Source organism: Prionailurus bengalensis, chromosome X (assembly GCF_016509475.1).
Source record: "Prionailurus bengalensis isolate Pbe53 chromosome X, Fcat_Pben_1.1_paternal_pri, whole genome shotgun sequence".
Classification (NCBI taxonomy): Eukaryota; Metazoa; Chordata; class Mammalia; order Carnivora; family Felidae; genus Prionailurus; species Prionailurus bengalensis.
In genome coordinates this window covers 127,526,287-127,554,125 of record NC_057361.1, presented here as the reverse complement: position 1 = coordinate 127,554,125, position 27,839 = coordinate 127,526,287, and the positions used below count along the sequence as shown (strand labels likewise).

Here is a 27,839-nt window from a genome sequence, read left to right as displayed (position 1 = left end):
TCATTGCCAGTGGAGCCAGCAAAGGCAGCAATGAATGCAGGGAGGCCAGGAGGACGATCAGCGCCTTGCTGTTAGTGTTAAACTGCAGATGGACGGCCAAATTCATTTAGCGGGTATGACCTACTTCTTTCCCCGTCCCTCCTTTTCTTCTTTTCTTTTTCTCTCTTTTTAAATGTTTACTTATTTATTTATTTTGAGAGGGAGAGGGAGAGAGAGAGAGAGAGAGAGAGAGAGAGAGAGAGTCCCAAGCAGGCTCCACGCTGTCAGCACAGAGCCCAATGTGGGGCTCGAACTCATGAACAGTGAGGTCATGAACTGAGTCAAAATCAAGAGCCAGATGCCTCACCGACTGAGCCACCCAGGCGCCCCTCTCTTTTTCTTTTAATGAGGTAGCATAGAATAAAAAAATATCAGAGTGCTTTGCAGGTAGTAAGGAGAAGTCTCATTTTGTGAAATGTTTCTTTCAGTTACTTGGGTCAATCTGTGTGCGAGTGCACGGGCAAGCACATAATACTGGTTCAGGATGTAAAATGTAGTTCTTATTGGGCTTTGTGGGCAAAATGTTAAAACGACACTGCTTTATGTGGCCTTCCCCAAGGAAATGACATTTGAGCCGAATCTGAAGCTGCCAGGCTGTAGGCATGTAGAAGAGGAACAGGAGCCCGGATACTTGGCTCTTCGGCTGCACCGCCCTGGGCCCTCGCAGACTTCGGGACCGCACCTAATCGTGCTCCTGAGAATCGGTGTCTTTCTGCCGCTGGCTCCCAGGCCAGGCCTGGCACCCAGCAGGGGCCAAATCGGTGGCAGCGGGATGCTCGCTCGGCACGGGGCTGGCTCGGACCCACTGTGGCCTTGCAGGTGGTAGGAGCTCAGCGAACACCTGCAGCGGACTCTTGTCCGCCCCCCCCCCCCCCTAGGGGGCAGAATCCAACTTGCCCGGCCAGCCCAGGCTTGGGGCAAATGCAGGGGGCCGTGACTGTGGGCGGCTCCCTGGAGGGAGGGGCCTTTCCCGCTGAGCGGAGATGTGGGCCCCGTAGACCCCGCGGGATCTTGAGGCAGGCACCCCCACCCCCAGGCGGACCTCGCCGGGCGGTGAGCTCATCGGGGGTGGGGGGGTGGCGGAGTCGCCAGGCGGCCCCGGCGCTCGAGCTCGCGGCGCGCCCCCGCCCCCCGGCTCCTGGGCGATTTTACCAATTAAGGCTTTCTCGCCGGGCCGGGCGCGGGGCGGGCGCGGGGCGGGCGCGGGGCGGGGGTGCGGCCAACAAGAAGGCGGGCAGCGGCGGCCCATTCGCGTGGAGGCGCGCGGCGCGCAGCGGACGCCAGCGGAACCCCGAGGCTCCTGGCGCGGGCGCGAAGGCGACCCCGGCGCCACCCCCGCCGTCGCGGGCCGCCCGCGGCGACAGCAGGTGAGGCCTCCGCGCGAGACGGTCACCGCGCAGCTCGCGGACCGGGAACGGGGGTGGCGAAGGAGGGCGGAGAGGCGCCGAGAACGCGGGCGCCGGCGCGCATCGCGCCGGAGCCGGGCGCAGCTGGGAGTGAACCTGGGAATGCGGTGTCCAGGAGCTGCCCTCCCTAGTTTACCCGAGAATGCGTGCTGGTGCCCAGGAGTGTGGGCGCCCTGGGCCATAGAGGTCCCTCAGAGAGACGGTGTCTGAGTGTTTGGCTGGACACGGGCTAAGCGGGTGCCCATGAGCTAACCACTGCATTGCTGGGAAAGAAGGGCTCCCGAGAGCAGGAGATTGTATGGGCTGAGACGGAGTGGTCACCTAGAAGGACGCTTCGCAGCCAGTATGACCCCCGGGGAGGGTAATAGTGGGGTCGTCGCTGGCACCAGTCCTCAGGGCACCAGCTGCCTCGGGCACGGGGGAGCTGGTTCCGGGGCAGCTACGCTCCGTGGGGGCTGGGGCAGGGGTGTGGCCAGGCACAGGCGGCAGGGGCTCCTCCTACGGGCCGGATTCCCCGGCTGGGCCCTATCCCAGGTTGGCTCTGAGCTGGATGTCCAGCGCCAGTCAGGATGTGAGCAGCAGCATCCCCAGATTCCTGTGCCAGCTGGGTCCAGGAAAAGTAGGTGAAGTCCCCTGGCAGGTCCACCTGCACGTGCTCCAGGCCAGCGGTCAAGGTGGGAGCTCAGGAAGTGAGTGTCCACACCTGCGGCACCTGGACTTGCCTTTCCAGCCCAGGTCTCTTCTCACCGGGCCACCCTGCAGCTTTCCGCCCCAGCCGAAGCGCCCATGTGGGAGGGCCTGGCCTGGGGTCTGAGGGCCGGGGGTGGGGTGGGGGCGGGGTGTGTCTAACGTCCAAGAATCTACTCCAAATAAGGGAAAATATGAAAGAGCTGGATTTTGGCTTCCGAGGGCTGCCCGATCTGGGGGCTTGGAGATGGAGCGCCATCTGGTGGTGATACTGTGTTTCCTGAGGACAAGAACCCTCTACACCCACCTCCCTGGTCTCCCCCAAACCCGGAAAGCTTAGGGCTGGAAGCCTGGATACCCAGCTTCTGTTCCCCTTTCTGCTGGGGCTGACTACCGCTCGGTTGTGCTGACTTAGTTTGCCTGGTCTCTGAAGATTACAGAATGAACACAGATGACCCAGTGGGATGGCACTTAGTGGAGAGAAAATCCAGTGATTTCCCGTCATTCTGTCCTTGGGAACTTGCTTTTCCAGTGGGGCATGGGGACAGACCAGGTCACATCTCACATCGTCCTGACGGGACCTGGTAGGGAGGGGTCCATATGGGTTCCCTCTTTACAGCTGTCACTGCCACTCCCAGCCCAGGTCCCAGACACCATTTCGTGGAGTTTTGTGCAAGCGTGTTTGAAAGTGGTCAGGAGAGGGAGGAGCGCAATAGGGTGACAGGCAGCCCCACAGCGAGCATGCCAGAGGGCGGGGGACATGCTGCCTGGGACTGCAGCCCCACCGCGGGTAACACAGACCCCCGGGGCTACTTCAGTCAACCATATTTGGGCACGACCTGCTGGCTGACCCAGGGCCTCCTCCTGCACTGGTCTTTAGGAGGTAACTTAAACCCTGCTAGTGTGCAGTTCAGTCTCACAAGCACGCAGGAGGAAGAGGCATGGCTTTCTTGAGAGAAGACATAAGGAAGGGAACAGGTTGCAGAGGGGAGGCGCACAGGCCTGGGAGGAGTCCTGGTAGGCTGGCTTCTCTAGACTGAAGAGGGTGGCAGCGAGGGTCCCCAGAAGACCTCTTGCCTCTGTTCCTTTGGTGGTCTCTGTCTCCCCACGGCAGCCTTCCCACTACCCATCGACCAGAAAATTGATCTTGACTGAATAGCTTCCCATTGCCCTTGCAGCCCTCCATGCTTCGCCCACATCAGGATCCTGGATCCCTGTCTTTGCCCCCCCCCCCCCGCCCCTGTGCTGCAACGGGGCCGAGGCCCACCCAGACCCAAGTACTCAGAGCCTGCCAACCCTTATTGGAACTCGTGAGCAGGCCCTCTGGGTCTGGAAGGCGCCCCGACACCCCCCCCCCACCAGGCTGCCTCCTGGGGCTACCGGGGCGGGGGGGGGGGGACAGGCATTGCAAGAGGAGAGCAAACCCCCAGCGCCCCAGGTGGATGGCATGGTGGGTCAGGCGTACACTCGCCGTCTGCGCGCCTCACTCGGCCCTCTGCCAGTGCCCATTGGCACGCCCAGTCCCTTGCAAGGCTGCTTGCTCCTGGAGTGCTGGCGGCCTCCTGGCCCAGTGCCCCATTTCCTCCCGAGTGGAGTGGGGAGGGAGGGAGGCGGTGGGGACCGGCGGGACGGCGGGCGCAGGTGCGCGGGCCAGGACCGCGTAGAGCGGGAAGGCGGGCCTGGCACAGGCGTTGTGGCGCGGCCGCTTCCCTGGCGTGGGGGCACGGGCGTGAAGCTCTGGCAGCAGCGCCGGGCCTGGGACCCGCGGTCTCCAAGGGCTCGCTCTTAGGATCGGGTCCCGTCCCGCTGCTGCAGGGGCGGTCGGGGAACCCCAGGCGCGGGAGTCCCGAGTAGGGAGGGGGCCGGGGGGCTGCGGGGGCTGCGGGGACGGGACGGAGTCCACGTGACTCGGGGAGAGGGAGCCACCCCACCTCACCTCACCCAACCCCCACCCCCACCCCCACCCCCACCCCCACCCCCCCGCAGGGGACTTGGGGAAAGAAAGTCCCTTGTATGGCGTGCCCCGCTGGCGGCCAAGTGGTACGGCGCCAGACGCTGTTCACTCGTTCCTTGCTGCAGCGTTTCCTGCAGCGCTGGTGCGAGGCCATGAGGCGAGGGCGCGTCCTTGCCCCCTTCGGGGCCCAAAGACCCTCCCCGGAGCCTCGGTGTCGGGTCCGAACTGACGGGACTGGGGGCTGAAGGGGGCATTCCGACGGGCGGGGCGGGGCGGGGAGGGTGCGGCCCGAAGCCCCACCCCGGGGCCCCGCCCCGCGGTGGCTCCTCCCCTACGGAACCCGCCCCCCCTCCCGCATTTAAAGGGCTCGCTCTCTCCGCAGCACAATCTCCGCTCTCCGCCTCGCCCTGCGTGTGCCGAGGTGCCTGCGACTTTAATTAAAGGGCCGTCCCCTCGCCTAGGCTGCAGCACCGCCCCTCGGCTCCTCGCGCCTCAAAATGAGTAGCTCCCACTCCCGGGCGGGCCAGAGCGCGGCAGGCGCGGCTCCGGGCGGCGGTACCGACACGCGGGACGCCGAGATGCCAGCCACCGAGAAGGACCTGGCGGAGGACGCGCCGTGGAAGAAGATCCAGCAGAACACGTTCACGCGCTGGTGCAACGAGCACCTCAAGTGCGTGAGCAAGCGCATCGCCAACCTGCAGACGGACCTGAGCGATGGGCTGCGGCTCATCGCACTGCTGGAGGTGCTCAGCCAGAAGAAGATGCACCGCAAGCACAACCAGAGGCCCACCTTCCGCCAGATGCAGCTGGAGAACGTGTCGGTGGCGCTCGAGTTCCTGGACCGCGAGAGCATCAAGCTCGTGTCCATCGGTGAGGGCGCGGGTCGCCCCTGTGGCACCGGGAGGTCGAGGGCGGGGGCTCCACGCGTCCTCCCCTCTCTCCCAGGCCAACCCCTCTCAGCCACCCCCGCCAAGCCGCGGCGCTGCCCCCCGGCCGCCGGGCTCCAGCGCGCAGGCCTCGAGAACAAAGGCGCGCTGGCAGGCCGGCCAGGCATGCAGACCGCTACGCGCCCCCGCCCGCCGCACCCCGGCTGGCCCGCGCCCAGGCTGAGCTCACATCCTCCGCAGGCCGCGCCCCCGCCACCGAGCCCGCGGTGGGAGAGGGCCTGCGGAAGGCGGGCACTGGCCAGGCTCTGGCCCTGCGCCCAGTGCCCCATCCCTGAGGAGGGGGAGTCTCAGGCTCTCCACCACCTCCCCTTCCGCAGTTTGGGAAGGGCCCTCTGGCCTCCCGCGCTCCTGTAGTTCCTAAACAGGGTCTTGGAGCTCGTGGGTCCCATTGTCTAGGGCTCTTGGCTCCTTTTGGCCTTGGGAGATGGGTCCTTCTATTGGAGATGGTTCCAACCCCCAGTTTAGATCTCCCCTCGGGGAACTCGGGGCCACAGAGGATGATAGCTAGCCAAAGGGCACGTGAGATGAGTCGGCTGGCGAAGGGAGCTGGTTTGTAGTCTACTTCAACTCCAAGTTACCGTTGAGCTTGGGCCAAACTCTTGCTTCTATGTAGGACTTGCTTTTCTGCATCTAGAATGCAGGAGTTGGCTGGGAGGTACTCCAGCGTGCACTGGGCTCACCGCCAACCTAGTGTCCGTGTCACTGGACGGGTGAGGCTGGTGAGGCTGGCATTGACCGAACCTACTGTGGCATCCCAGGTTCTTTTCAAGATGGGGGCTGTTCAGAGACAGGCACCGGAACTGGTGGGTCACTGGGGGGGGCAGCGTGTTGCCAAGAGAGAAGGAAAGCTTTCTTTTCTTTACAGTTCTTCTAGTTGTCCTTACGGCACGGTCCTTGCTGAGCCTCAGTCTGAGTGACGGAGACTCAGATGCCCCCAACCACTCCGAGGGCAGGTCTCCAGGGCCCCACCTCTTTCTTTGGAATGCCAGTCGGGGATGAGGCCCACCCCTCAGTCCCAGCCTCAGTCTAGCCAAGCTGAGTCATCTCTGAGCCTTGGGTGGGGGGGCAACCGGATGTGGGGAGCCAGGCCACACCCCAGCTGTCTGGGGGGGTCTCCTCCTCCCTCCTCCCTTCTTCTCCTCCTCTTGTGAGCTGGCTGGAGCAGGCCTAGTTCCCAGAGCTTTGCCATATAAGGCAAAAAAATGTTGGAAAGCAGCAGTGATTAGGGGAGGGAGGGGGCAGGCTAGCCCCAGGGCTGGGGAAAGGGGGTGGGATGGGGCGGGGCCATCCAATCGGGCTGTCTCCCAACCCCGGGCCCTGGTTCTTCCCTCCCTCTTTTGTGAGGGGGATGGAGGAGGGCTTAGGCCAGCCTCCTACTGATGATCGAGGGGAGGGCCCAGACCAACGACTGAGGCTGATGAGCTTGGCCTGATGTGTCCTCTCCTAAGTCACAGCAGGACTTGAGGTGGGGGCTTGCTGGGAAGCCCTGGCTAGGCCTGTGCCTTTGGTCTTCTCTGAACCTTCCATTCACCCGCAGCCCGAAGCCCCTCCTCCACCACGTCCCCTTGCAGAACTAGGACGCCTCAGTCTGGGAGCAGAGAGGCTGCTTCGCTGAGTGGCTTGGCCGGTCCTCGAGGCTGCCTGCCACTGATGGCCCTTTTGGTGGTGTCCATCTCCTTCTTCCCACCCTCCAGTTGACTCATCACACAAGTATTTTCTCCTGATTTTGATGGGGGTGCAGGACTCCGGTGGCTCCCGGAGCCCTCCCCTTTTCAGGGCCCCACCCCTGAGGAAGCTGAGACCCAGAAGTGCCTTGGGTGGGGCCCAGAGCCTGGAGGGGTTGCTGGGGTGACGGGGTGCCGGGTGCCCGCCCTAACCGCTTCCCCTGTGGTGAGTTTGGCAGCCACCCCCCTGAGGCCCAGGGCCCCGTTAGGTGGTGAAGAGGGCAGGCGGCCGCCGGCGAGCTCTGCTGAGGCAGCAGGAGTCAGGGACCCCACCCATGCTCCGAGCGGGGCCCTGGCTGCCCCACCCAGGCTGGCTAGCTCTGCCCTTCTCCTCGGACTGGGCGAAGGGGCTCCCTGGCATGTGTCCTGGCCATCACCCTGGGTGGCAGGCCAGCTGCTGGGTCTCAGTGAGTCAGGGCCATGCAACCCAAGCACTGGCTCTTGTGTCCTCCGCACTCCCCACCCCGGGCCTGCTCCCAGTTTGGGTCTGTGGGGGGGTGGGAGGCACTGAGGAAGTGGGGGTAGGGCTCACATCCTCCACACAAAGGGTCCTTGCCCAACGCCTCCACTTCCCCTGTCCTGCGTGGCCCTCGGCCCACCCAGTCATCCTGAGGCAATGGTTTTCTTTCTCAACTGTCCCGCCGGCCAGCTTTCCTCTTCCTCAGCTGCAGCCCCAGTCCGCAGCCAGTGCCAGGGTCAGCTCAGGGGCTCTCTCGCATCTAGGCCCGCCGGGGCCAGGCTGTTCCCCCTGCCCGATTCCTTGGGGACCCTGGAGGCAGGCAGCTGCAAAGCACCTTCAGGAGAAGGGCTCTTCCAGAGCCGCCACCCCCCACCCCCACCCTGGGCCCTGTCTGGAGACTGGGTCCATCGTCGGGGCTGCCTCTGGGCCCCCAGCAACACCCTTCATTGCACTGTATCGGCACCACGTGTCAGCGGGTGTCACCCCGTCCGTCCCCAGAGGTCTCTCTCGTCTCCTTCACCCCGCACAGGGACCCTGGGCAGAGGGCACGACCCACACCCCATGCCCTCAGGAGGGCTCTCCCGTCCCCCTGCTCCCCCCGCGCCACCTGTGAGCGCCCGGTGCCCTGCGTGCGCGTGCTCGGGGACGCTCGAGCTCGGCCGCCTACGCGCTCAGTGCGGCCACTCGCTTTCCTCACAGACAGCAAGGCCATCGTGGATGGGAACCTGAAGCTGATCTTAGGCCTCATCTGGACCCTGATCCTGCACTACTCCATCTCTATGCCCATGTGGGATGAGGAGGAAGACGAGGAAGCCAAGAAGCAGACCCCCAAGCAGCGGCTCCTGGGCTGGATTCAGAACAAGCTGCCACAGCTGCCCATCACCAACTTTAGCCGGGACTGGCAGAGCGGCAGGGCCCTGGGCGCCCTCGTCGACAGCTGTGCCCCAGGTGAGGGGCGAGGGGGTGCGGCGCAGGGGGCTGAGGTGACGGGCAGCGCTCTCGTCGGGGGGCCCGCGGGTCCCTCCCCTCTCCTCCCAGCCTTCCTTGCGCTGCAGGCCTGTGTCCTGACTGGGACTCCTGGGACGCCAGCAAGCCCGTGAACAACGCGAGGGAGGCCATGCAGCAGGCCGATGACTGGCTGGGCATTCCTCAGGTACGCCCCCGCCCGGCCGCGTGCAGGCCGTCCAGGGGGTGCGGTCCCGGTCCCAGCGGGCAGCCCAGCTGTGTCGCGTCCCAGGAGCCTGAGGCTTGGAGGTCACGTGGTTTCTGTCTTCCGTCTGTGCTAGGTGATCACGCCCGAGGAGATCGTGGATCCCAATGTAGACGAGCACTCCGTCATGACCTACCTGTCCCAGTTCCCCAAGGCCAAGCTGAAGCCAGGGGCTCCGCTGCGGCCCAAACTAAACCCAAAGAAAGCCCGCGCCTACGGGCCAGGTGAGGGGGGGGGCAGGGATGCTCTGAGTGCTTACCTCGTTCCCGCGGGACCTGGAGGTCTTGGGAACTCTTTGCTTATGTGGCGGCTAGGTTCTCAAGCGCCCCCTCAGAATCCAAGAAGTGGGCCAAGGCTGCTCAGGACTGGCCACTTGGCTAGAAGTCCCCGAGTCACCAGCGCAAGGTGGAGCATGTTCAGGAGGGAGGACCCAGCCGTTCTCCTGTAAACAGAGATAAGCCAGCCAGGGCGAAACACGGGAACTAGGGCCCAGGCCGACCGAGTGAGGGTACTAGGAAACAGACCCGGGCCCGGCCCACAGCAAGAATGCAGCGGGGGCACGAGGGCAGGCTGTGTGCCGGGCCAAGATTCACATGGAATCGATTCACCCAGTTCGGAGCCCGCCTGACGGGGAGAGGGGGGAATGGCAGGGGAGGGATGCAGGGGTGAGGCGGCGGCCCTGACGGCCGGCTCCCGCCTCCCTGACCCTGCCTGGCAGGCATCGAGCCCACGGGCAACATGGTGAAGAAGCGGGCAGAATTCACGGTGGAGACCAGAAGCGCCGGCCAGGGAGAGGTGCTGGTGTATGTGGAGGACCCGGCCGGCCACCAGGAGGAGGTAGGGGTCCCGGCGGACCACGGTGGGCTCGGCGGTGCCCCCGTTCCGAGCACGGCTCACGCGCTCCTTCCCGCTACAGGCAAAGGTGACAGCCAATAATGACAAGAACCGTACCTTCTCTGTCTGGTACGTCCCCGAGGTGACCGGGACTCACAAGGTGAGCCCTCAGTCCCAGGGGAGGCGGGGGGGGGGGGTGGAGGCGGTGGCCGGCAGGCCCAGAGCTCGCCCCTCACGGTCTGCCCCTCCTGGGGACAGGTCACCGTGCTCTTTGCCGGCCAGCATATCGCCAAGAGTCCCTTCGAGGTGTATGTGGACAAGTCCCAGGGTGATGCCAGCAAAGTGACTGCCCAGGGCCCCGGCCTGGAGCCCAGTGGCAACATTGCCAACAAGACCACCTACTTTGAGATCTTCACGGCAGGTGAGGGGGTTTTGCTGAGGCTGGCAGGTCTGAGGTGGGAGCTGCCGGGGTCCCGGAACGGCCCGGGCCTGAGCCGGTGCCTCGTGGCAGGAGCTGGCACGGGTGAGGTGGACGTTGTGATCCAGGACCCCACGGGACAGAAGGGCGCCGTGGAGCCCCAGCTGGAGGCCCGGGGCGACAGCACATACCGCTGCAGCTACCAGCCCACCACGGAGGGCGTCCACACGGTGCACGTCACTTTTGCCGGCGTGCCGATCCCTCGCAGCCCCTACACTGTCACTGTTGGCCAAGGTAGGCCGGTCCCAGCCGCCCCCCGAGCGGGGCGCTGTAGACTGGGCCTTCCTCAGGAGGGGGTAGCTAGGGCGAGTCTCCGTGCGGCCCCGGCCCTGGCCCCCTGGGTCTCTATGCTTCCACTGTCTGGGCTCTCTGTCATCCCCTACTGGGGCCCTTCCTCCTCCTTCTCCGGCTCTCTCTCCACGCTTTCACCTTCAGAAGAGCTCGCTCCAGCTGTTTAGAAACCTGCTGCTCTCTGCTCTGCCCACAGGGTCAACGGTACTTGGATCTGTCTTCCTCTGGGAGGGGGTGGGCTGGGTGGGGGGCGGGGTGCTGGTGTTGAGGAGCTGGGAGGAGGCCTGGCCTGCAGGTCCTGGGGTCACGGTCCCTTGCGGTTCTTTCTTGCATGTCCCTCGCCATCCCGTGGGACCAAGTTCTGAGGGACCCCCAGCCCTGGGCGGGGGGTGGGGGGCGGGGTCGCCCACAGCCCGCTCCCAGTGGCTTAGCCGGCCCTGTACCCACAGCCTGTAACCCGGGTGCCTGCCGCGCCGTCGGCCGGGGCCTGCAGCCCAAGGGTGTGCGGGTGAAAGAGACTGCGGACTTCAAGGTGTACACGAAGGGCGCGGGCAGTGGGGAGCTGAAGGTCACCGTGAAGGGTCCCAGTAAGTTGGGCCACGGCTGGGATGGGCAGCAGCAGACCCCGGGGCTGCTGCTGGCCAGGCCTGAGGCCCTCCCTTGTCTTGGGCAGAGGGTGAGGAGCGTGTGAAGCAGAAGGACCTGGGGGACGGCGTTTATGGCTTCGAGTATTACCCCATGGTCCCCGGCACCTACACTGTCACCATCACGTGGGGCGGCCAGAACATTGGGCGCAGGTGAGGCTCCGGGCAGAGCCCTCAGAGCCCAGGCAGCGCGCTTTTCTCCCTGCCGGGCCCTCAGCGCTGCCCTGCGTGGCTCTCTTTTCACAGTCCCTTCGAGGTGAAGGTGGGCACGGAGTGTGGCAATCAGAAGGTGCGGGCCTGGGGCCCTGGGCTGGAAGGGGGTGTCGTCGGCAAGTCAGCAGACTTTGTGGTGGAGGCCATCGGGGATGACGTCGGCACCTTGGGTAGGTTGGAGGCTGTGATGTGGACACCTCGGGGCGGAGGGCGGTGAGGCCACCCGACCGGGTTCCAGGGTGCTGATGGGACCGGTGGCTGTCCTCAGGCTTCTCGGTGGAGGGCCCATCGCAGGCCAAGATTGAATGCGACGACAAGGGTGACGGTTCCTGTGATGTGCGCTACTGGCCCCAGGAGGCTGGCGAGTATGCAGTGCACGTGCTGTGCAACAGTGAGGACATCCGCCTCAGCCCCTTCATGGCCGACATCCGTGAGGCGCCCCAGGACTTCCACCCAGATAGGGTGAGGGGCACGCGCTGCTGGCCTGGGTCTCGGCCCCCTTCTGCCTCTGCTTGGGGCCTTGGGAGGCGTGGCCGGGCTGGTATCCCCAGGGGTGTGTTCCTGCCACTCTGGGTCCTTGGTGGCCTGAGACCTGGGTGGCCTCTCATCAGGTGAAGGCACGTGGGCCTGGGTTGGAGAAGACGGGTGTGGCCGTCAATAAGCCGGCCGAGTTCACGGTGGATGCCAAGCATGGCGGGAAGGCCCCTCTCCGGGTCCAAGTCCAGGTGGGGTGCCCACCCATGGTGGGGGTGGGGTGGGGTGGCCAGGTGCCCGGGCTGATCGGCAGGCTGCTTGTCCCTGCCCGCTTTCCAGGACAATGAGGGATGCCCCGTGGAGGCGTCGGTCAAGGACAACGGCAACGGCACTTACAGCTGCTCCTACGTGCCCAGGAAGCCTGTGAAGCACACGGCCGTGGTGTCCTGGGGAGGCGTGAACGTCCCCAACAGCCCCTTCCGGGTGAGCCGGCCTTCCCGGGGCCTCCAGTGGGCCTGCAGCCCGTCTCCCCGGGGCACCTGCTTCCCTTCTGTCCTCCACCTGTGTCAGATGACAGCCACGCAGTTCCCCCGTCTCAAGTGTGCAGCTCGGTGGTTTTGAGTACCTCCAGAGTTAGGCAGCTGCGGTTATGATCAAAGCGGAGCGCATCTTCCTCATCCCCAGAAGAAACCCCTGTACCCTCCAACTCCCCCTCCCCCAGCCCTAAACAACCACCGATCTTCCTGGCTGTGTGGGTTTATGTGTGGGTTTGCCCGTCCTAGACGTTTGCTATAGATGCACCATCCGGTATAGGGTCTCGTGTTCCTCGCCGCTTTCACTCAGCATCACGCTCTCGTTACGGTTCACCCACATCCTCGCGTGAATCAGCACCTGCCGCCCTTTTAGGGCTGAATAACGTGCCAGTGTGTGGACAGACCACACGTTACCTATCTCTTTGTTGATGGACATTTGGGGGTTCTGTGCCTTTTGGCTGTTGCGAATAGTGCCACCGTGAACATTCGAGGACGAGTGTTCATGGGAACGAGTCGTCTCCTTCCTCCCGATACACGGACACTTAAAGGTGGCATCGTGGCATCAGATAGTCACTTCGTGCTCACATTTCGTGCTTGTCGGCAGTGAGTGAAAAAGCCCGGCCTCTCCCCCAGGCCGGTCATGCCATTGCACTTGCCCCTGTGCCTTGCAGGTGAACGTGGGAGCCGGTAGCCACCCAAACAAGGTCAAGGTGTATGGCCCCGGAGTAGCCAAGACCGGGCTCAAGGCTCATGAGCCAACGTACTTCACTGTGGATTGCACAGAGGCCGGCCAGGGTAAGGCCCTGCCCCAAGCGGGTGGGCACGGGGGTGAGGTGTCCCTACGCGATCCCAGCCTCTGCTCCCACCACCCACCACAGGTGATGTCAGCATCGGCATCAAGTGTGCTCCTGGCGTGGTGGGCCCCACTGAGGCCGACATTGACTTCGACATCATCCGTAATGACAATGACACCTTCACGGTGAAGTATACACCCCGTGGGGCCGGTAGCTATACCATCATGGTCCTCTTTGCCGACCAGGTGGGTGCTGCTCCTGCCAGCCCCTAACACTGCTTGCTGAGTGTTGGGGTGCTGCTCTCCTCTGAGCCTGTCTCCTCCCACCCCCTGCAGGCCACACCCACCAGCCCCATCCGGGTCAAGGTGGAGCCCTCCCACGATGCCAGCAAGGTGAAGGCTGAGGGCCCTGGCCTCAGTCGCACTGGTGAGAATGAGCAGCACCCCGTGGGGAGGTCGGGGGCCCACAGGGAGGCTTGGGGCAAGGGTCCCCTACATGGCTGCCATGTTTCCTCAGGTGTTGAGCTTGGCAAACCCACCCACTTCACGGTCAATGCCAAAGCTGCTGGCAAAGGCAAGCTGGACGTCCAGTTCACAGGACTGGCCAAGGGGGATGCGGCGCGTGATGTGGACATCATCGACCACCATGATAACACCTACACGGTCAAGTACACTCCCGTGCAGCAGGTAGCTGCCTTGACTTCCCAACAGCCGCGTTCCGCAACTACCCACACCGAGCCCGTGGGCCTCCTCATCAGTGGGCTAGCTGGGCTGCTCCCGAGCGCTTCTACACACTCTTGATTCCTACCCGGGAGAGAGCCAGCATGGAAGGCTGGGGGCGGGGGAGCGAAGCCAGAGTTTCTCTCACGCTCCCTCCATGCCCAAGTGGGGAAGGCACGGGCCGGGGTGACCAAGGTCCTCACTCCTTACCCTGCCTCTCTGCACTGTTTCCAGGGTCCAGTCGGCATCAATGTCACTTACGGAGGGGATCCCATCCCCAAGAGCCCCTTCTCGGTGGGAGTGTCTCCAAGCCTAGACCTCAGCAAGATCAAGGTGTCTGGCCTGGGAGAGAGTAAGTAGTTGGGGCTCTGTCACAATCAGTGAGGGTGCCCAGGGGCACGTGGGCTGGATGCCACAGTTTTCTCCCTCCTTTGGTCATCTCAACAGAGGTGGACGTTGGCAAAGATCAGGAATTCACAGTCAAATCGAAGGGTGCTGGTGGCCAAGGCAAAGTGGCATCCAAGATCACAGGCCCCTCGGGCACCGTAGTGCCCTGCAAGGTGGAGCCAGGCCTAGGGGCTGACAACAGTGTGGTGCGCTTTGTGCCCCGAGAGGAGGGGCCCTATGAGGTCGAGGTGACTTATGACGGTGTGCCTGTGCCCGGCAGCCCCTTTCCTCTGGAAGCCCTGCCCCCCACCAAGCCTAGCAAGGTAATTGGGGTTTGGGAGCCCACCCCCTCTCCTCCAGGCTCACCCTCCCCCTTCCCCAGTTTTGTCCTTAGGACCAGTGGCCCTGCCTAAGCCTGCTGGTGCCCCTAGCTGGTGGGGGAGGGTAGCCAGAACGAACGAAAGTAGATGTAAGGTCAGGCTGGGGGTCTCGGGTCAAAGGCCAGGGAGGTGGTATGGGTTCGGCTCCTGACGTGCCCCTCTTCCCTCAGGTGAAGGCGTTTGGGCCGGGCCTGCAAGGGGGCAGCGCAGGCTCCCCCGCCCGCTTCACTATCGACACCAAGGGTGCTGGCATGGGTGGCCTGGGCCTGACGGTGGAGGGCCCCTGCGAGGCCCAGCTCGAGTGCCTGGACAACGGAGACGGCACATGCTCCGTGTCCTATGTGCCCACCGAACCCGGGGACTACAACATCAACATCCTTTTTGCTGACACCCACATCCCTGGCTCCCCCTTCAAGGCTCACGTGGTCCCCTGCTTCGACGCGTCCAAAGTCAAATGCTCAGGCCCCGGGTTGGAGCGGGCCACCGCCGGTGAGGCGGGCCAGTTCCACGTGGACTGCTCGAGCGCGGGCAGCGCAGAGCTGACCATCGAAATCCGCTCTGAGGCAGGGCTGCCCGCCGAGGTGCACATCCAGGACCACGGCGACGGTACCCACACAATCACCTACATCCCGCTTTGCCCCGGGGCCTACACCGTCACTATCAAGTATGGTGGCCAGCCCGTGCCCAACTTCCCCAGCAAGCTACAGGTAGAGCCTGCGGTGGACACTTCAGGCGTCCAGTGCTACGGGCCTGGGATCGAGGGCCAAGGTGAGGCCCCACCGAGGATCATGGGGGCGGGGGGAGGCCAGTGCCCCCAGGGTCCCTGGAGCCCCACGCTTCCTCCCCATGCCTGCCCCTGCAGGTGTCTTCCGAGAGGCTACCACCGAGTTCAGCGTGGATGCCCGCGCTCTGACGCAGACCGGAGGGCCGCACGTCAAGGCCCGTGTGGCCAACCCCTCAGGCAACCTGACCGAGACGTACGTGCAGGACTGTGGTGATGGCACGTACAAAGTGGAGTACACACCTTACGAGGAGGGTACGCGCCGGGGCTCCCAGGGGACGGTGGCTCAGAGATCCGGTGGCCTGGGCTCCTCCTGACCTAGCCTGCCCTCCTCCAGGACTCCATTCTGTGGACGTGACCTATGACGGCAGCCCTGTGCCAAGCAGCCCCTTCCAGGTGCCTGTGACCGAGGGCTGTGACCCTTCCCGGGTGCGTGTCCATGGGCCAGGTATCCAAAGCGGCACAACCAACAAACCCAACAAGTTCACCGTGGAGACTAGGTGAGCAAGCGCCCGGGAGGGCTGGGGCTGTGAGGGGCCCCGGGACCCCAGGACGTAACGGGCTGTCTGTTTGCACCAGGGGAGCCGGCACTGGTGGCCTGGGCCTGGCCGTAGAGGGCCCCTCCGAGGCCAAGATGTCCTGCATGGACAACAAGGATGGCAGCTGTTCGGTCGAATACATCCCCTATGAGGCTGGCACCTACAGCCTTAACGTCACCTATGGTGGCCACCAAGTACCAGGTAAGCATGCAAGTTCGCTAGGGCTGTGCTGGGACTGCCCGCTGGCCCTCGACTCTCTCACACAGCTGTCCTCCTTCCTCACTCCCCAGGCAGTCCCTTCAAGGTCCCTGTGCATGACGTGACGGACGCATCCAAGGTCAAGTGCTCCGGGCCTGGCCTGAGCCCTGGCATGGTCCGCGCCAACCTCCCTCAGTCCTTCCAGGTAGACACGAGCAAGGCCGGCGTGGCCCCACTGCAGGTCAAAGTGCAGGGGCCCAAAGGTGAGTGTTCTTATGCCTGGGGGCGAGTGGGGAGGGAGACCAGAGGCCCAGTGCGGAGAAGTCAGTATGCGAGTAGTTCACGGAGGAGTCTCACGTGACAGTGAAGCCAGTGCCCTGGGGGCAGAGGACCAGAAGGAGGTCTGACAGACAGGACTTGGCCACCGAGCAGATGTGGCAGCAGGGAGGGCGAGCAAGGGCCCAAGATGGCACGCAGATCAGTGTCTGGCGTCTCGGGGGGGCTCAGGGCCATCCCCAGGGATGGGCAGGTGAGGGCGAAGCACGGCCTAGGCCCGGGGTGGGGGCTGGGTGCACCGCCAAGCCCGGCTGCTCCGGTGTGGTAGGGCTGGGGACCCAGGAGACGGGCTGAGTCTCTTTCTGGGCCTGGAAACAGGCCTGGTGGAGCCTGTGGACGTCGTGGACAACGCGGACGGCACCCAGACTGTAAACTACGTGCCCAGCCGGGAGGGGCCTTACAGCATCTCCGTGATGTACGGGGAGGAGGAGGTACCCCGCAGGTAGGAAGCAGGGCCTGCTGCCTGGGGGAAGGTGCCTGGGCTGAGCGCCAAGAGCCTTTCTGACCATTCACGGCACCCTGGCCCGACAGCCCCTTCAAGGTCAAGGTGCTGCCTACACACGATGCCAGCAAGGTGAAGGCCAGCGGCCCCGGGCTCAATACGACTGGCGTGCCCGCCAGCCTCCCTGTGGAGTTCACCATCGACGCAAAGGATGCAGGAGAGGGCCTGCTGGCTGTCCAGATCACGGTGAGCTGGCCACCTGGGACGCTGTGTGGCCCTGCTGGTTTACAGCTCCAGGCACAGAGGCGGCCAGGGAGGAGGGGGCTGAGGCCAGAGGGCTGTGCAGTGTAGGGCAGGAGACTAGGGTAGATGGACCGGTCTGGGTCTACGGTCTCCCCTGGAGCCGTGCCAGCCAGGCCAGGCCCCCTGCCTCTAGGATGGCGGTGGCAGGCACGGGCTTCCCGGGCACACGCTTGCTCACTGCTGACTTCGAGCACGTGACCGAAGCCCTTAGCGCCTGGGCTTGCGCACCTGTGACCTTCTCGTGGGTCAGGGGTCAGAACAGGACCCTGAGAGCTCTCAGGGGAGCTGTTCCTAGTGCCAGGGCAGGCCCTGGGGCGGGGGATGGGAGCCAAGAGGTGGTCACGGGGGTAAAGCAGGACGGGCACCGAGCTCCCTGCCGTACGCGTCGTCACCTGGGGGCGCGCTGGGCGTTTGGGACATCCCTCGTGTACCTTGGCCACACCAAAGTAAAGGGCAGTGCCGCAGTGCTGGGTGCAGGCAGTCGTTTTGGGCCGTGGCGGTCGAGTGACTCGGAGGCTGTCCCTGCAGCGGCGGGGCTTGATGCTTGCTCCTTTGAGAGGGTCCGAGGTAATCCTGGGCCTGGCTGGGCTCAGGCCAACCACCTCCCCTGTGCTCTGCGGCACAGGACCCCGAGGGCAAGCCCAAGAAGACGCACATCCAAGACAACCAGGACGGCACGTACACCGTGGCCTATGTGCCGGATGTGACCGGCCGCTACACCATCCTCATCAAGTACGGTGGTGACGAGATCCCCTTCTCCCCGTATCGCGTCCGGGCCGTGCCCACCGGAGATGCCAGCAAGTGCACAGTCACAGGTGAGCCAGCCTGCCGGCGGCCGCGACGCTCGGCACGGGGCTTGGGTGTGCCTGTGTGCAAGGGCTCGCTGCTTGGGGCGGCGTGTGGGAGTGGGGGCCGCCCCCCTGAGTGACTCACCTGACCTTTCTCCTTGCTCTCTGCCCTCTCACCTCAGTGTCAATCGGAGGTCACGGGCTAGGTAAGCTGCTTGCCGGGGGCCCCGATGCCCCTCCTGCCCAGAGGGCAGCTTCCTTCCTCTTCCGTGCTGACTCCCAGGGCGGGGTCCAGCTGCAGCTCTCGGCAGGGACAGAGGGGGAGCTGGAGGGTTAGTGTCCAGGGGTGCCTCCAGACAGAGCACGAGCGCTCCGGCCCTCCCTCTCTCTGGGCCTCCGTTTCCCCATCTGAGATGTCGGGTTGCAGCTGAGAGCTTGGGGGTGAGGTGCATCCTGAGAGGCACCCCACTGGGGGCTCCGGGGTCTGGGGATCACGGCACCCTGGGGAAGCCCTGGGGGCGGGCAGCAGGCCCTTCCTTCTCACTTCTTCCTTCCGTGTCAAGGGCTCCTGCGTGGGCTAAGGGGACAAGGGGTCTGCCCTTACTGGTGGGAGTCCCCGGCCCTGGCCGGATCCACAGACCCCGCATCCCCCTCTCCTGGGGGCCTCGTGTCCCAGGCCGGGGGAGGTCCAGGCTGCATGAGTGGGTGGGATGGGCTGGTAGTGCAATAGCACCAGCGTCGACTGCTTGGGCGGGCAGCATGGCTGGGCCCAGCCCAGCCTCAGAGCCCCAAAGTGCACTCGGTGGCCTGCCCGCCCTACCCACCTCCTTCCTTCCCCTTGCCCCCTACCCAGCAGTGACGTTATTCAGATACTGCCCAACCAGGCATAGAGATTCTCCTGCTTGGGCATGGGAGGGGAGCTCTAGCGCCAGCCAGGGACACCAGGGACTCCAGTGAGAGGTGCCAGTTATGTGGAAGCCTCCAGACGCTCCTGGCCTGGAGCTTGGGTGAGGTAGCCAGGACAAGATTCGGAGGGTGGCTAGGGTCTTGGGGCAAGGGCTCGGTGGCTTGGTAGGTAGAACAGTTCTAGGATCTGAGGTGACAGGCATGTATGCCTAGGGCCGGGGAACAGGGCCTTGGGGACAGGGACAGGGCCAAGACTTGGCTAAGGGAGTGGTTTCAGTTTATCTGGCCACTGTCTGCAGAATGGAGGCAGAGAGCCCAGTAGGGGAGCCAGAGTCACTTCTGGATTGGTCAGAGTGGCGGCCTGGGCCAGGTTGGTGGCGATGCGGCTTAAGTGGGGAGCGAACGTGGCAAGTGCAGTTGGAGGACGGGGCAGCCAAGACCTGTGGATGGGCTAGGCGCTGAGCGGGGAAGGTGGGGGACTGGGGGGACCTGTGGGGTCGGGGCTGAAGCCGCTAGCTAGATGGCGGGTCCAGATGACGAGCTGCGGAGAGCGGGTGTGGGTGTGAGGTGAGGCCTCCCAGGGCAGGGTGGGCAGCAGGCGGCCGGGTCTACAGCCTGAGAGAGCCGTGCAAGGCCAGCAGGGAGCTCGGCCCGGCGGGGGCCCTCACCTAGCAGGGAAGCTCAGTGGCAGGCCGGCCAGGGGGACCCCTTCAGCTTAGCCCTCGAGTGGGTCCAGTGCTCCCGGCTGCTTCCCCGCAGGGGCCGGGCTGCAGGAAGCACACTCACCGCCGGCCCTCGCAGCCCACATCCCCCCTCCCCTAGGCCTTCACGGCTGAGCCCAGATCATAACGTCACTGCCCCTCCCCTCTCCTCGGGCACTCTGGGGCCCTAGAGGCTGCTCAGCTGCTCTGCCCTTGCAACGTAGTGGCGGTGGCTGCGGCTTGGGCCTCCCGTCCCCCCCACCCCCGTCGCCGCTGCCTGCTGTGCTGTGCCTCTCCCCCACCTTCCTCGCCACCCCCCCCCCCGGATGCCGCCACTGCCTGCTGTGCTGTGCCGCTTGGGGGCCAACCCTGCTGTTCCCTGCTTCCTCGCTCACCGGCTCCCTGCCTGTGCCGGGCCGCACTGGCCACCCCTCACCACGAGCGAGTGTTCTCAGTCGTCAGGAAAGCCCGGTTTCACCTTCAGGCCTGGGGGGCGGGAGGCGAGACTCACACGCCCCCACGCTGCAGCAGGACCCTGCCTCACCGCATCTGCACACAGCGCTGGGATCCAGGGCCGGGCTGCAGGGACGAAGGCGGCCGTGGGCCCGGCCAGGGCACTGGTGTCGGTCCACTGCACCGGCTGAGGCCCAGTTGGCCGGGAAGGTGGCAGCAAATGCTTGTGCCCTGACGGTGGCGGTGGCCTCCTGGGCCTCCAGGCCCTTCCTTCCTCCGAGACACCTGTGCGCCACCTGTCAGGCCTTTCCCACGTGGAGCTATCCCCAAGCCCCTTGAGGCGGCTCAGGGGAACCTTTCCTGCCTTCTGAGAAACCACTCACCGCCCCAGCTTGGGGGGTGGGGGCGGGAGGCCTGGCTGCGCTTGGTGGTGGCAATGAGAGGCCTGGGCGGGTGGCAGGCAGACGGGAGAAGCTCAGGTGCCAAGCTCACGCGCCGGCCCCCCTCTGGGGACCCACCCCGCCCCACCAGGTGCTGGCATTGGCCCCACCATCCAGATTGGGGAGGAGACGGTGATCACCGTCGACACCAAGGCAGCAGGCAAAGGCAAGGTGACCTGTACTGTGTGCACACCCGACGGCTCGGAGGTAGATGTGGACGTGGTAGAGAACGAGGACGGCACCTTTGACATCTTCTACACGGCCCCCCAGCCGGGCAAATATGTCATCTGCGTGCGCTTTGGTGGCGAGCACGTGCCCAACAGCCCTTTCCAAGTGACGGTCAGGAGGGGCCGGGGCTGAGGGGTCTGGGCGGAGGGAGCCTGGCCTGTCCCTCCCCCTGGGCCATCTCTACGACAGTAGACTCACCAACTCTTCTGTGATGCTCTGCAGGCTCTAGCTGGGGACCAGCCCACAGCACAGCCCCCACTTCGGCCTCAGCAGCTGGCCCCACCGTACACCTATCCCCAGGGTGGCCAGCAGACCTGGGTATGACCTCACGTGCCTCATTCTGGCTCTCCCGGCCCTAGGGGACATGTGGGGCTGGCCAGCTGGGTATCCCATGAAGCCCTCTCCTGCCATGTGTGAGGAGGGACCTCCAGATGCTTCCCTTGGGACTTCCTCGTACGCCCACCCATCCTACAGTGCCTCACTTGGGCCCTCTGTCTCCACTACAGGCCCCAGAGAGACCCTTAATGGGTGTCAATGGGCTGGATGTGACCAGCCTGAGGCCCTTCGACCTCGTCATCCCCTTCACCATCAAGAAAGGCGAGATCACTGGTGAGTGGGAGCAGGAAGGGGCTCGGGAGCCACAGAGGCTTGGGTTTGCCAGTGGCTGCCCTGACCCTGGCCCCGTTGCCCTGCAGGGGAGGTGCGGATGCCTTCGGGCAAGGTGGCGCAGCCAGCCATCACTGACAACAAGGACGGCACTGTGACCGTGCGCTATGCACCCAGCGAAGCAGGCCTGCACGAGATGGACATCCGCTACGATAACATGCACATCCCAGGTGCGCCCCCACGCTGTACTGCCAGCGCCCTGGGAGGAGCCTGGGGAGGTGGCACAGAGCCCCATTCCACCTGGCCCCTTTTCCTGCCTCAGGAAGCCCCCTGCAGTTCTACGTGGACTATGTCAACTGCGGCCATGTCACCGCCTATGGGCCTGGCCTCAGCCACGGAGTGGTGAACAAGCCCGCGGTCTTCACCGTTAACACCAAGGATGCGGGAGAGGGTGAGCCGCTCCGATCTTAGCCTCACGTTGTGCCATGGGAGGCCATCATCCAGGGGAGACGCTCCCTAAGTGGGGCTCCGCACCTGCCACCCCGGCCTCTGCCTGTCGGGGCTCTGTGCCATCAGTGCGGGGGCCCCGGCGTGGTTCCCATCCTCACCCACGACTCTCCGTAGGGGGCCTGTCCCTGGCCATTGAGGGCCCATCCAAAGCAGAGATCAGCTGCACCGACAACCAGGACGGCACGTGCAGCGTCTCCTACCTTCCCGTGCTGCCCGGGGACTACAGCATCCTGGTCAAGTACAACGAGCAGCACATCCCGGGCAGCCCCTTCACCGCCAGGGTCACGGGTATGTGGCACTGGGAGCAGTGACAAAAGCAGGCGAACGGCAGGGCGGGCACCCTCTCCCCACCGCACCTGGACATACAGCGACTGTCCCCTGGCAGGCGACGACTCAATGCGCATGTCCCACCTGAAGGTGGGCTCTGCCGCCGACATCCCCATCAATATCTCCGAGACGGACCTCAGCCTGCTGACAGCCACGGTAGTGCCACCCTCGGGCCGGGAGGAGCCCTGTCTCCTGAAGCGACTGCGCAATGGCCACGTGGGTAAGAGGTGGAGGGGCAGGGCCTCCTGGGAAGGGGGAGGCCGCGAGGGGCGGGCCCGCCTTCCCCTGGCTGACGGCCCTGCCCTGTGCCCAGGGATCTCATTCGTGCCCAAGGAGACGGGGGAGCACCTGGTGCACGTGAAGAAGAATGGCCAGCACGTGGCAAGCAGCCCCATCCCAGTGGTGATCAGCCAGTCAGAGATCGGGGATGCCAGCCGTGTGCGGGTCTCAGGCCAGGGCCTCCACGAGGGCCACACCTTTGAGCCTGCAGAGTTTATCATCGACACCCGTGATGCAGGTAGGTGGTGGCCACCTACCAGCTGGGGGGGGGACCCCCGTGCTCGGCCCCCTGGCTCAGGGCTGTCGCTTCCCAGGCTACGGCGGACTTAGCCTGTCCATCGAGGGCCCCAGCAAGGTGGACATCAACACAGAGGACCTGGAGGATGGCACGTGCAGGGTCACCTACTGCCCCACAGAGCCCGGAAACTACATCATCAACATCAAGTTCGCTGACCAGCACGTGCCTGGTGAGTGGGGCATGCACACGTTGCCCCCGTGACGGGGCCACCCTCCCTGCCACGCACCACAGCCTGCGGGCAGAAACGTAACCTGCGTGGTGCACGGGCTGTGCTCTCTTCCTGCAGGCAGCCCCTTCTCTGTGAAGGTAACAGGAGAGGGCCGGGTGAAAGAGAGCATCACACGCCGGCGACGGGCCCCCTCGGTGGCCAATGTCGGCAGTCACTGCGACCTCAGCCTGAAGATCCCTGGTAGGAGCCCTAGGGAGCCAGGGAGGGGGCCTTGGGGAGTCCTGGGTACCAGCCCCACGGGGCCCCGAGCAGAGGGGTGGGGCCCGGGATTCTTGCTCACCACGTTGTCCCCCACCTGCAGAAATTAGCATCCAGGACATGACAGCCCAGGTGACCAGCCCATCAGGCAAGAGCCATGAGGCCGAGATCGTGGAAGGGGAGAACCACACCTATTGCATCCGCTTTGTGCCTGCCGAGATGGGCATGCACACAGTTAGCGTCAAGTACAAGGGCCAGCACGTGCCCGGGAGCCCCTTCCAGTTCACCGTGGGGCCCCTGGGGGAAGGGGGAGCACACAAGGTCCGCGCTGGAGGCCCTGGCCTGGAGAGGGCTGAAGCCGGAGTGCCAGGTATGCCTGCTTCCTGCCAGGCTTTTGCTCTTATGGGCTGGGGCGGGGGGTGGGGTTGAGGAAGTAGCTAGCAGCACGTCAGCCATGCTCGGAGGGGACTGAGGCCAGGATAGCAGCCCTCCGTGAGGACACACTGCTCTTTCTACAGCCGAATTTAGCATCTGGACCAGGGAAGCTGGCGCCGGGGGCCTGGCCATTGCTGTCGAGGGCCCCAGCAAGGCCGAGATCTCCTTCGAGGACCGCAAGGATGGCTCCTGCGGCGTGGCCTATGTGGTCCAGGAGCCAGGTGCTGAGGGCGTGCCCAGGGCCACGGGAGGTGGCATCGGGGTGTGGGTGTCGGTCTGGGTCTGAGCAGACGGCTCCACCTGGCTCCCGCCCTCCCCTCTAAGGTCCCAGGGCCACCCAGGCTGTTTTTGGCAAGTGGGGGCCTCCCAGCACGCCCTCTGTGCTCTCTTCCTGCCCAGGTGACTACGAGGTCTCAGTCAAGTTCAACGAGGAGCACATCCCTGACAGCCCCTTCGTAGTACCTGTGGCTTCTCCGTCTGGCGATGCCCGCCGCCTTACTGTTTCTAGTCTTCAGGTGAGGCACCGAGAGAAACCGCCTGCCTGGGGCTCCTGGGCCCGGCCAGACCAGAGCCGTCGCACAGAGCAGGACTTGGCCCCATGTCAAGTGACCCGCCCAGCCCAGCTCAGGGCGCCGGGCCTCTGCTCTGGCCGGGCGCAGCCCACGCTTGGGGTCGGCAGGAAACACCCCTGCCCACTGTGTGGAGTTTTTCTCGTGTCTCAGGTCTAAAGGCTTTGAACAGAAGCCTGTGCCCGTTGAGCACCAGGGCTGAGGTTTAAAGAGGGACAGCCTTCCAGGGCCCAGTGCTGCCCACGGGGCAGGGCTACCCTCCATTCCTGCCGCCTGGCTGTGTGACTGCAGAGTGTGGGTCTGGGGGCGGGGGCGTGTGCCTGTAGCTTACTGCCCCTCAAGAATCAGTGGCTCTCCCTCTTTAAACCAAATCGGACGCCAGATGGGTAAGTGTAACCCCCATGGGCCTCCCACCACTGGGACCCTGCTCTCCTGCACCCCAGCCACCCTGTCTAACCACGTCTGCTATGCTTCCAGGAGTCAGGGCTAAAGGTCAACCAGCCAGCCTCTTTTGCAGTCAGCCTGAACGGGGCCAAGGGGGCGATCGATGCTAAGGTGCACAGCCCCTCGGGAGCCCTGGAGGAGTGCTATGTCACAGAGATCGACCAAGGTGAGGCCCTGTCCCTGCCCGGGCCACCCACCCATCTTCCCTGGCCCTGCTGGGAGCAGCGGGCCTGCCCAGCTGGCTGGAAGCAGACTGAGAGTACAGAAGGAAGGTACAGATTCTGCAAGCAGGGCCCAAGCGCTGGGGCTCTCCCAGCCGGGCAGCCCTTCCCCTGCTCACGACCCCAGCCCTGGGGGGGGCGGCGGGTCTGCTTGGAAGCCACAGCTTCTAGGAAGGAGAACGCCTTCTGCAGGCAATATGATGCGGTCTCCTGAGGGAGAGACCCGAAGTCTAGCCATGGGGCTGGCACCTGCAGACAGGCCCGAGGCAGCCAATGTCGCCAGTCCCACAGCTAGTCGTGCCCCTGCACAGCCCCATGACCTCCGTGCCCCTGGTAACAGGCAGGGGCTGGCATCTGTGGTAACCTTTTTCCGGAGGCAGAGAGGCAAGTGCTTTGCCTGTAGATTTCTGTCCAAGTGAGCACCGACAGCAGGCTGCTTGGGCGTTTACCGCTTCAGTCCTCCGGTTTGGGGAGGCCTGTGCCATGGGGTGTGGGTGCCCGGTGTGGTCCCCAGAAGCAGCGGAGTGGGCCACGTGGACCTCCTGGACTGGTGGGCGAGGGAACCTCTTCACAGATGCCACCTGCTCGGTTTCTGGGGAGGGATGTCAGGCCCTCAGCATGCCCTTCTGTCCCTCAGATAAGTATGCCGTGCGCTTTATCCCACGGGAGAACGGTGTCTACCTGATTGACGTCAAGTTCAACGGCACCCACATTCCTGGAAGCCCCTTCAAGATCCGAGTTGGGGAGCCTGGGCACGGAGGGGACCCGGGCCTGGTGTCCGCCTACGGAGCCGGTCTGGAAGGTGGTGTCACAGGTAGGTCAGTGGATGCGGTTTCCGCTGTGTGGACACCGATGCTAGGCCCCCTCCTCCAAGCTGTCAGTGACAAGAGGAGGTGCAGAGGTGATGAAGCTACGCCGGGGGGCTGGGGAGCTGGGCGTGGGGGGATGGGGAAGCAGGCCGGGCCAGCTCTTCCTCACCGCCCCCCGCCAACCCCAGGGAGCCCAGCTGAGTTCGTCGTGAACACGAGCAATGCGGGAGCCGGCGCCCTGTCCGTAACCATCGATGGGCCCTCCAAGGTGAAGATGGACTGCCAAGAGTGCCCTGAGGGCTACCGGGTCACCTACACCCCCATGGCACCTGGCAGCTACCTCATCTCCATCAAGTACGGTGGCCCCTACCACATCGGGGGCAGCCCCTTCAAGGCCAAAGTCACAGGTAAGCCTGGCAGCAGACTGCCGGTGCCCAACGCAACGCCTGGCACTCTGGCTACCTCTCAGCGCCCCCCCCCCACCGCCCCGCAGGTCCCCGTCTTGTCAGCAACCACAGCCTCCATGAGACATCGTCAGTGTTTGTGGACTCCCTGACGAAGACTGCCAGTGCCCCCCAGCACGGGGCCCCAGGCGCAGGTTCCACTGACGCCAGCAAGGTGCTGGCCAAGGGCCTGGGGCTGAGCAAGGCGTACGCGGGCCAAAAGAGCAGCTTCACGGTGGACTGTAGCAAAGCAGGTGGGTGCCCCGGCCCCGGCCATCACCCGTGCCCTCCAGAAAGACGAGGCCAGAGATGAGATGGGATGACCAGTGCCTGGGAACATGGGAAGAAGGGGGTGGATGGGGTGGGAGTGCCTTCAAGGGCATGGTTGTCACTTCTTTTTTTGTTTTTGGTGTTTTTTTTTTAACACGTATTTTTGAGAGACAGAGACAGAGCATGAGTTGGGGAGGGGCAGAGAGGGAGGGAGACACAGAATGCGAAGCAGGCTCCAGGCTCCGAGCTGTCGGCACAGAGCCCGACGCAGGGCTCGAACCCACAAACCGCGAGATCGTGACCTGAGCCAAAGTGGGCCGCCTCACCCACCGAGCCATCAGGCGCCCCCAGGGCGTGGTTGTCACTTCTGAAGCCACTTCCCATCTGTGCCTCCCCGCCATCATTTCTACCCTTCGGGAAGCTGCCTGGGGAGGATCTGGGTCTCCTGTGCTGGCAGCTCTTTAGGAAGGGCTGTCACCCCTGAACACAACAGGGTGGTGGGGGCAGGATACCAAGACAGAAAGAGGGCTCGGGGGATTCTCAGTAGGAGGGAGAGACTTGGGGTCTGGAACTGAGGCCCCTTCTCTACCAGGCAACAACATGCTGCTGGTAGGGGTGCATGGCCCCCGGACACCGTGCGAGGAAATCCTGGTGAAGCATGTGGGCAGCCGGCTCTACAGCGTCTCTTACCTGCTCAAGGACAAGGGAGAGTACACGCTGGTGGTCAAGTGGGGTGACGAGCACATCCCAGGCAGCCCTTACCGTGTCCTGGTACCCTGAGCTCTGTGCCTGTGCCAGCTGGCAGCTCCCAGGATGAGAAGTGCTCCCACGCCCATCCCCCCAACCTGAGCAGCCCCCCCTGGTCTCCTTGGCCCCGGAGCCCCGGCCGGCCCTGGCCGCCCCATCACTGCAGCCACCCCAGCCCTGCGTTGCACTCACCTGCCTCCACATGGGCAAAGGAGAGAGGCGAGCAGAGGTAGCCCTTTGGTGGCTCCGCCTGTCTTCTTTGGTTCTGGGAGGGGTGGGGGGGTACTATGCACGACCACCCGCTAGTTCTCTTCCCTAGCCAAGAAGAATAAAGTTCTGCTTCCATTCTCCTGAGGCTGGTTCTGGCTTTCTTGCAAGGGTGCCTGCAGGATGATCGAAGTGTGGGCGCAGGCCCACAAGTTGCTAGCACCGAGGGGCTCCGCTTTCCCAGACCCGTGCCCCGCCCCCAACTGTAAGAGGCCCACTGGCAAGTCTTCTCTGCCTCCCTGGGTTCAGACCAAGGTCAGGTGAGAGACGTGTCCCACCCCCAGAAAGGGATGTGACGCTGGTGTACTTTTCCCGGGGCCGCACCAGGAACAGAGACTGTCCTGAGGGAAAGCCAGGCCATGACCAGACTACAGGAGGCAAAGTACTGGATGTCGGGACCAGATAAACAGGCCTTGAAATCACAGCAGCCCCTGGCCATCTCCCAGGCTTCTTGTGTCACCATCCCCCTGGATGAGGGACTGGTCATGAGGACCTCTGTCCCAAGGGATCTCGAGGCCACTCGGTGGACAGGCGGCCCCGATCAAGGAGAGGCAGACTGCAGTGTGCTGGTTCCCTGCCCCAGGTGGCCTCGCGGGGAGCTCGGAGCCCCTCGCTTAACTCCTGCACTGCCTCCCTGCCATCGCTTGCCACGTCCCACACCACAGTCTCCCGCTCTTAAAAAAAAAAAAACAAAACGGGTGCCTCGCTTCAAGTCCTTGTTTTGCCGCCACCTATAAAACATGGTCACCGACGTGCCACTCATAGCCACCCACCCTCGCTCTGAAGTCAGCCTTGCCCCTCACATGCAGGGAAGGGTTCTTAAACCCAGCCAAGCCTCACCTTGCAGGCCTCCCATTACTGGCCGCTCCAGGCTCACTGGCCATGCTCTATCTGGAAG

General features: G+C 64.4%; 1 protein-coding gene across 7 annotated transcripts; it reads left to right on the top strand.

Moving 5' to 3' along the window:
- Positions 1–1,248: 1,248 nt before the first annotated feature.
- FLNA (filamin A) lies at positions 1,249–27,028 on the top strand. Of its 7 annotated transcripts, none has more exons than XM_043569665.1 (48): positions 1,249–1,406; positions 4,548–4,956; positions 7,917–8,165; positions 8,273–8,370; positions 8,504–8,651; positions 9,146–9,264; positions 9,344–9,421; positions 9,520–9,682; positions 9,773–9,973; positions 10,480–10,617; positions 10,704–10,827; positions 10,921–11,057; positions 11,156–11,349; positions 11,499–11,612; positions 11,701–11,844; positions 12,566–12,689; positions 12,773–12,933; positions 13,024–13,114; positions 13,205–13,374; positions 13,642–13,759; positions 13,855–14,117; positions 14,345–14,942; positions 15,037–15,210; positions 15,293–15,455; positions 15,535–15,695; positions 15,785–15,955; positions 16,347–16,470; positions 16,560–16,716; positions 17,399–17,588; positions 17,744–17,767; positions 20,153–20,400; positions 20,512–20,607; positions 20,796–20,898; positions 20,985–21,125; positions 21,218–21,346; positions 21,520–21,693; positions 21,791–21,952; positions 22,046–22,249; positions 22,326–22,478; positions 22,596–22,718; positions 22,840–23,106; positions 23,255–23,392; positions 23,571–23,686; positions 24,218–24,350; positions 25,043–25,219; positions 25,403–25,621; positions 25,708–25,911; positions 26,520–27,028. In XM_043569665.1, exons 2-48 carry the CDS (start codon positions 4,584–4,586, stop codon positions 26,705–26,707), a joined length of 7,944 nt encoding a protein of 2,647 aa, XP_043425600.1. In that variant the 5' UTR covers positions 1,249–1,406; positions 4,548–4,583; the 3' UTR covers positions 26,708–27,028. The 7 variants fall into 7 exon arrangements, with proteins under 7 accessions (XP_043425600.1, XP_043425602.1, XP_043425599.1 ...); XM_043569664.1 differs by having other exon boundaries at positions 1,266–1,406; positions 4,469–4,956; XM_043569667.1 differs by lacking the exon at positions 17,744–17,767.
- The last annotated feature ends 811 nt before the right edge of the window (positions 27,029–27,839 follow it).

Coding starts and splice junctions, on each gene's coding strand:
- FLNA (XM_043569661.1), top strand. CDS start 4,584: ATGAGTAGCTCCCACTCCCGGGCGGGCCAGAGCGCGGCAGGCGCGGCT. Junction 4,957..7,916: donor CATCAAGCTCGTGTCCATCG/GTGAGGGCGCGG, acceptor CTTTCCTCACAG/ACAGCAAGGCCATCGTGGAT. Junction 15,211..15,292: donor GTACACACCTTACGAGGAGG/GTACGCGCCGGG, acceptor GCCCTCCTCCAG/GACTCCATTCTGTGGACGTG.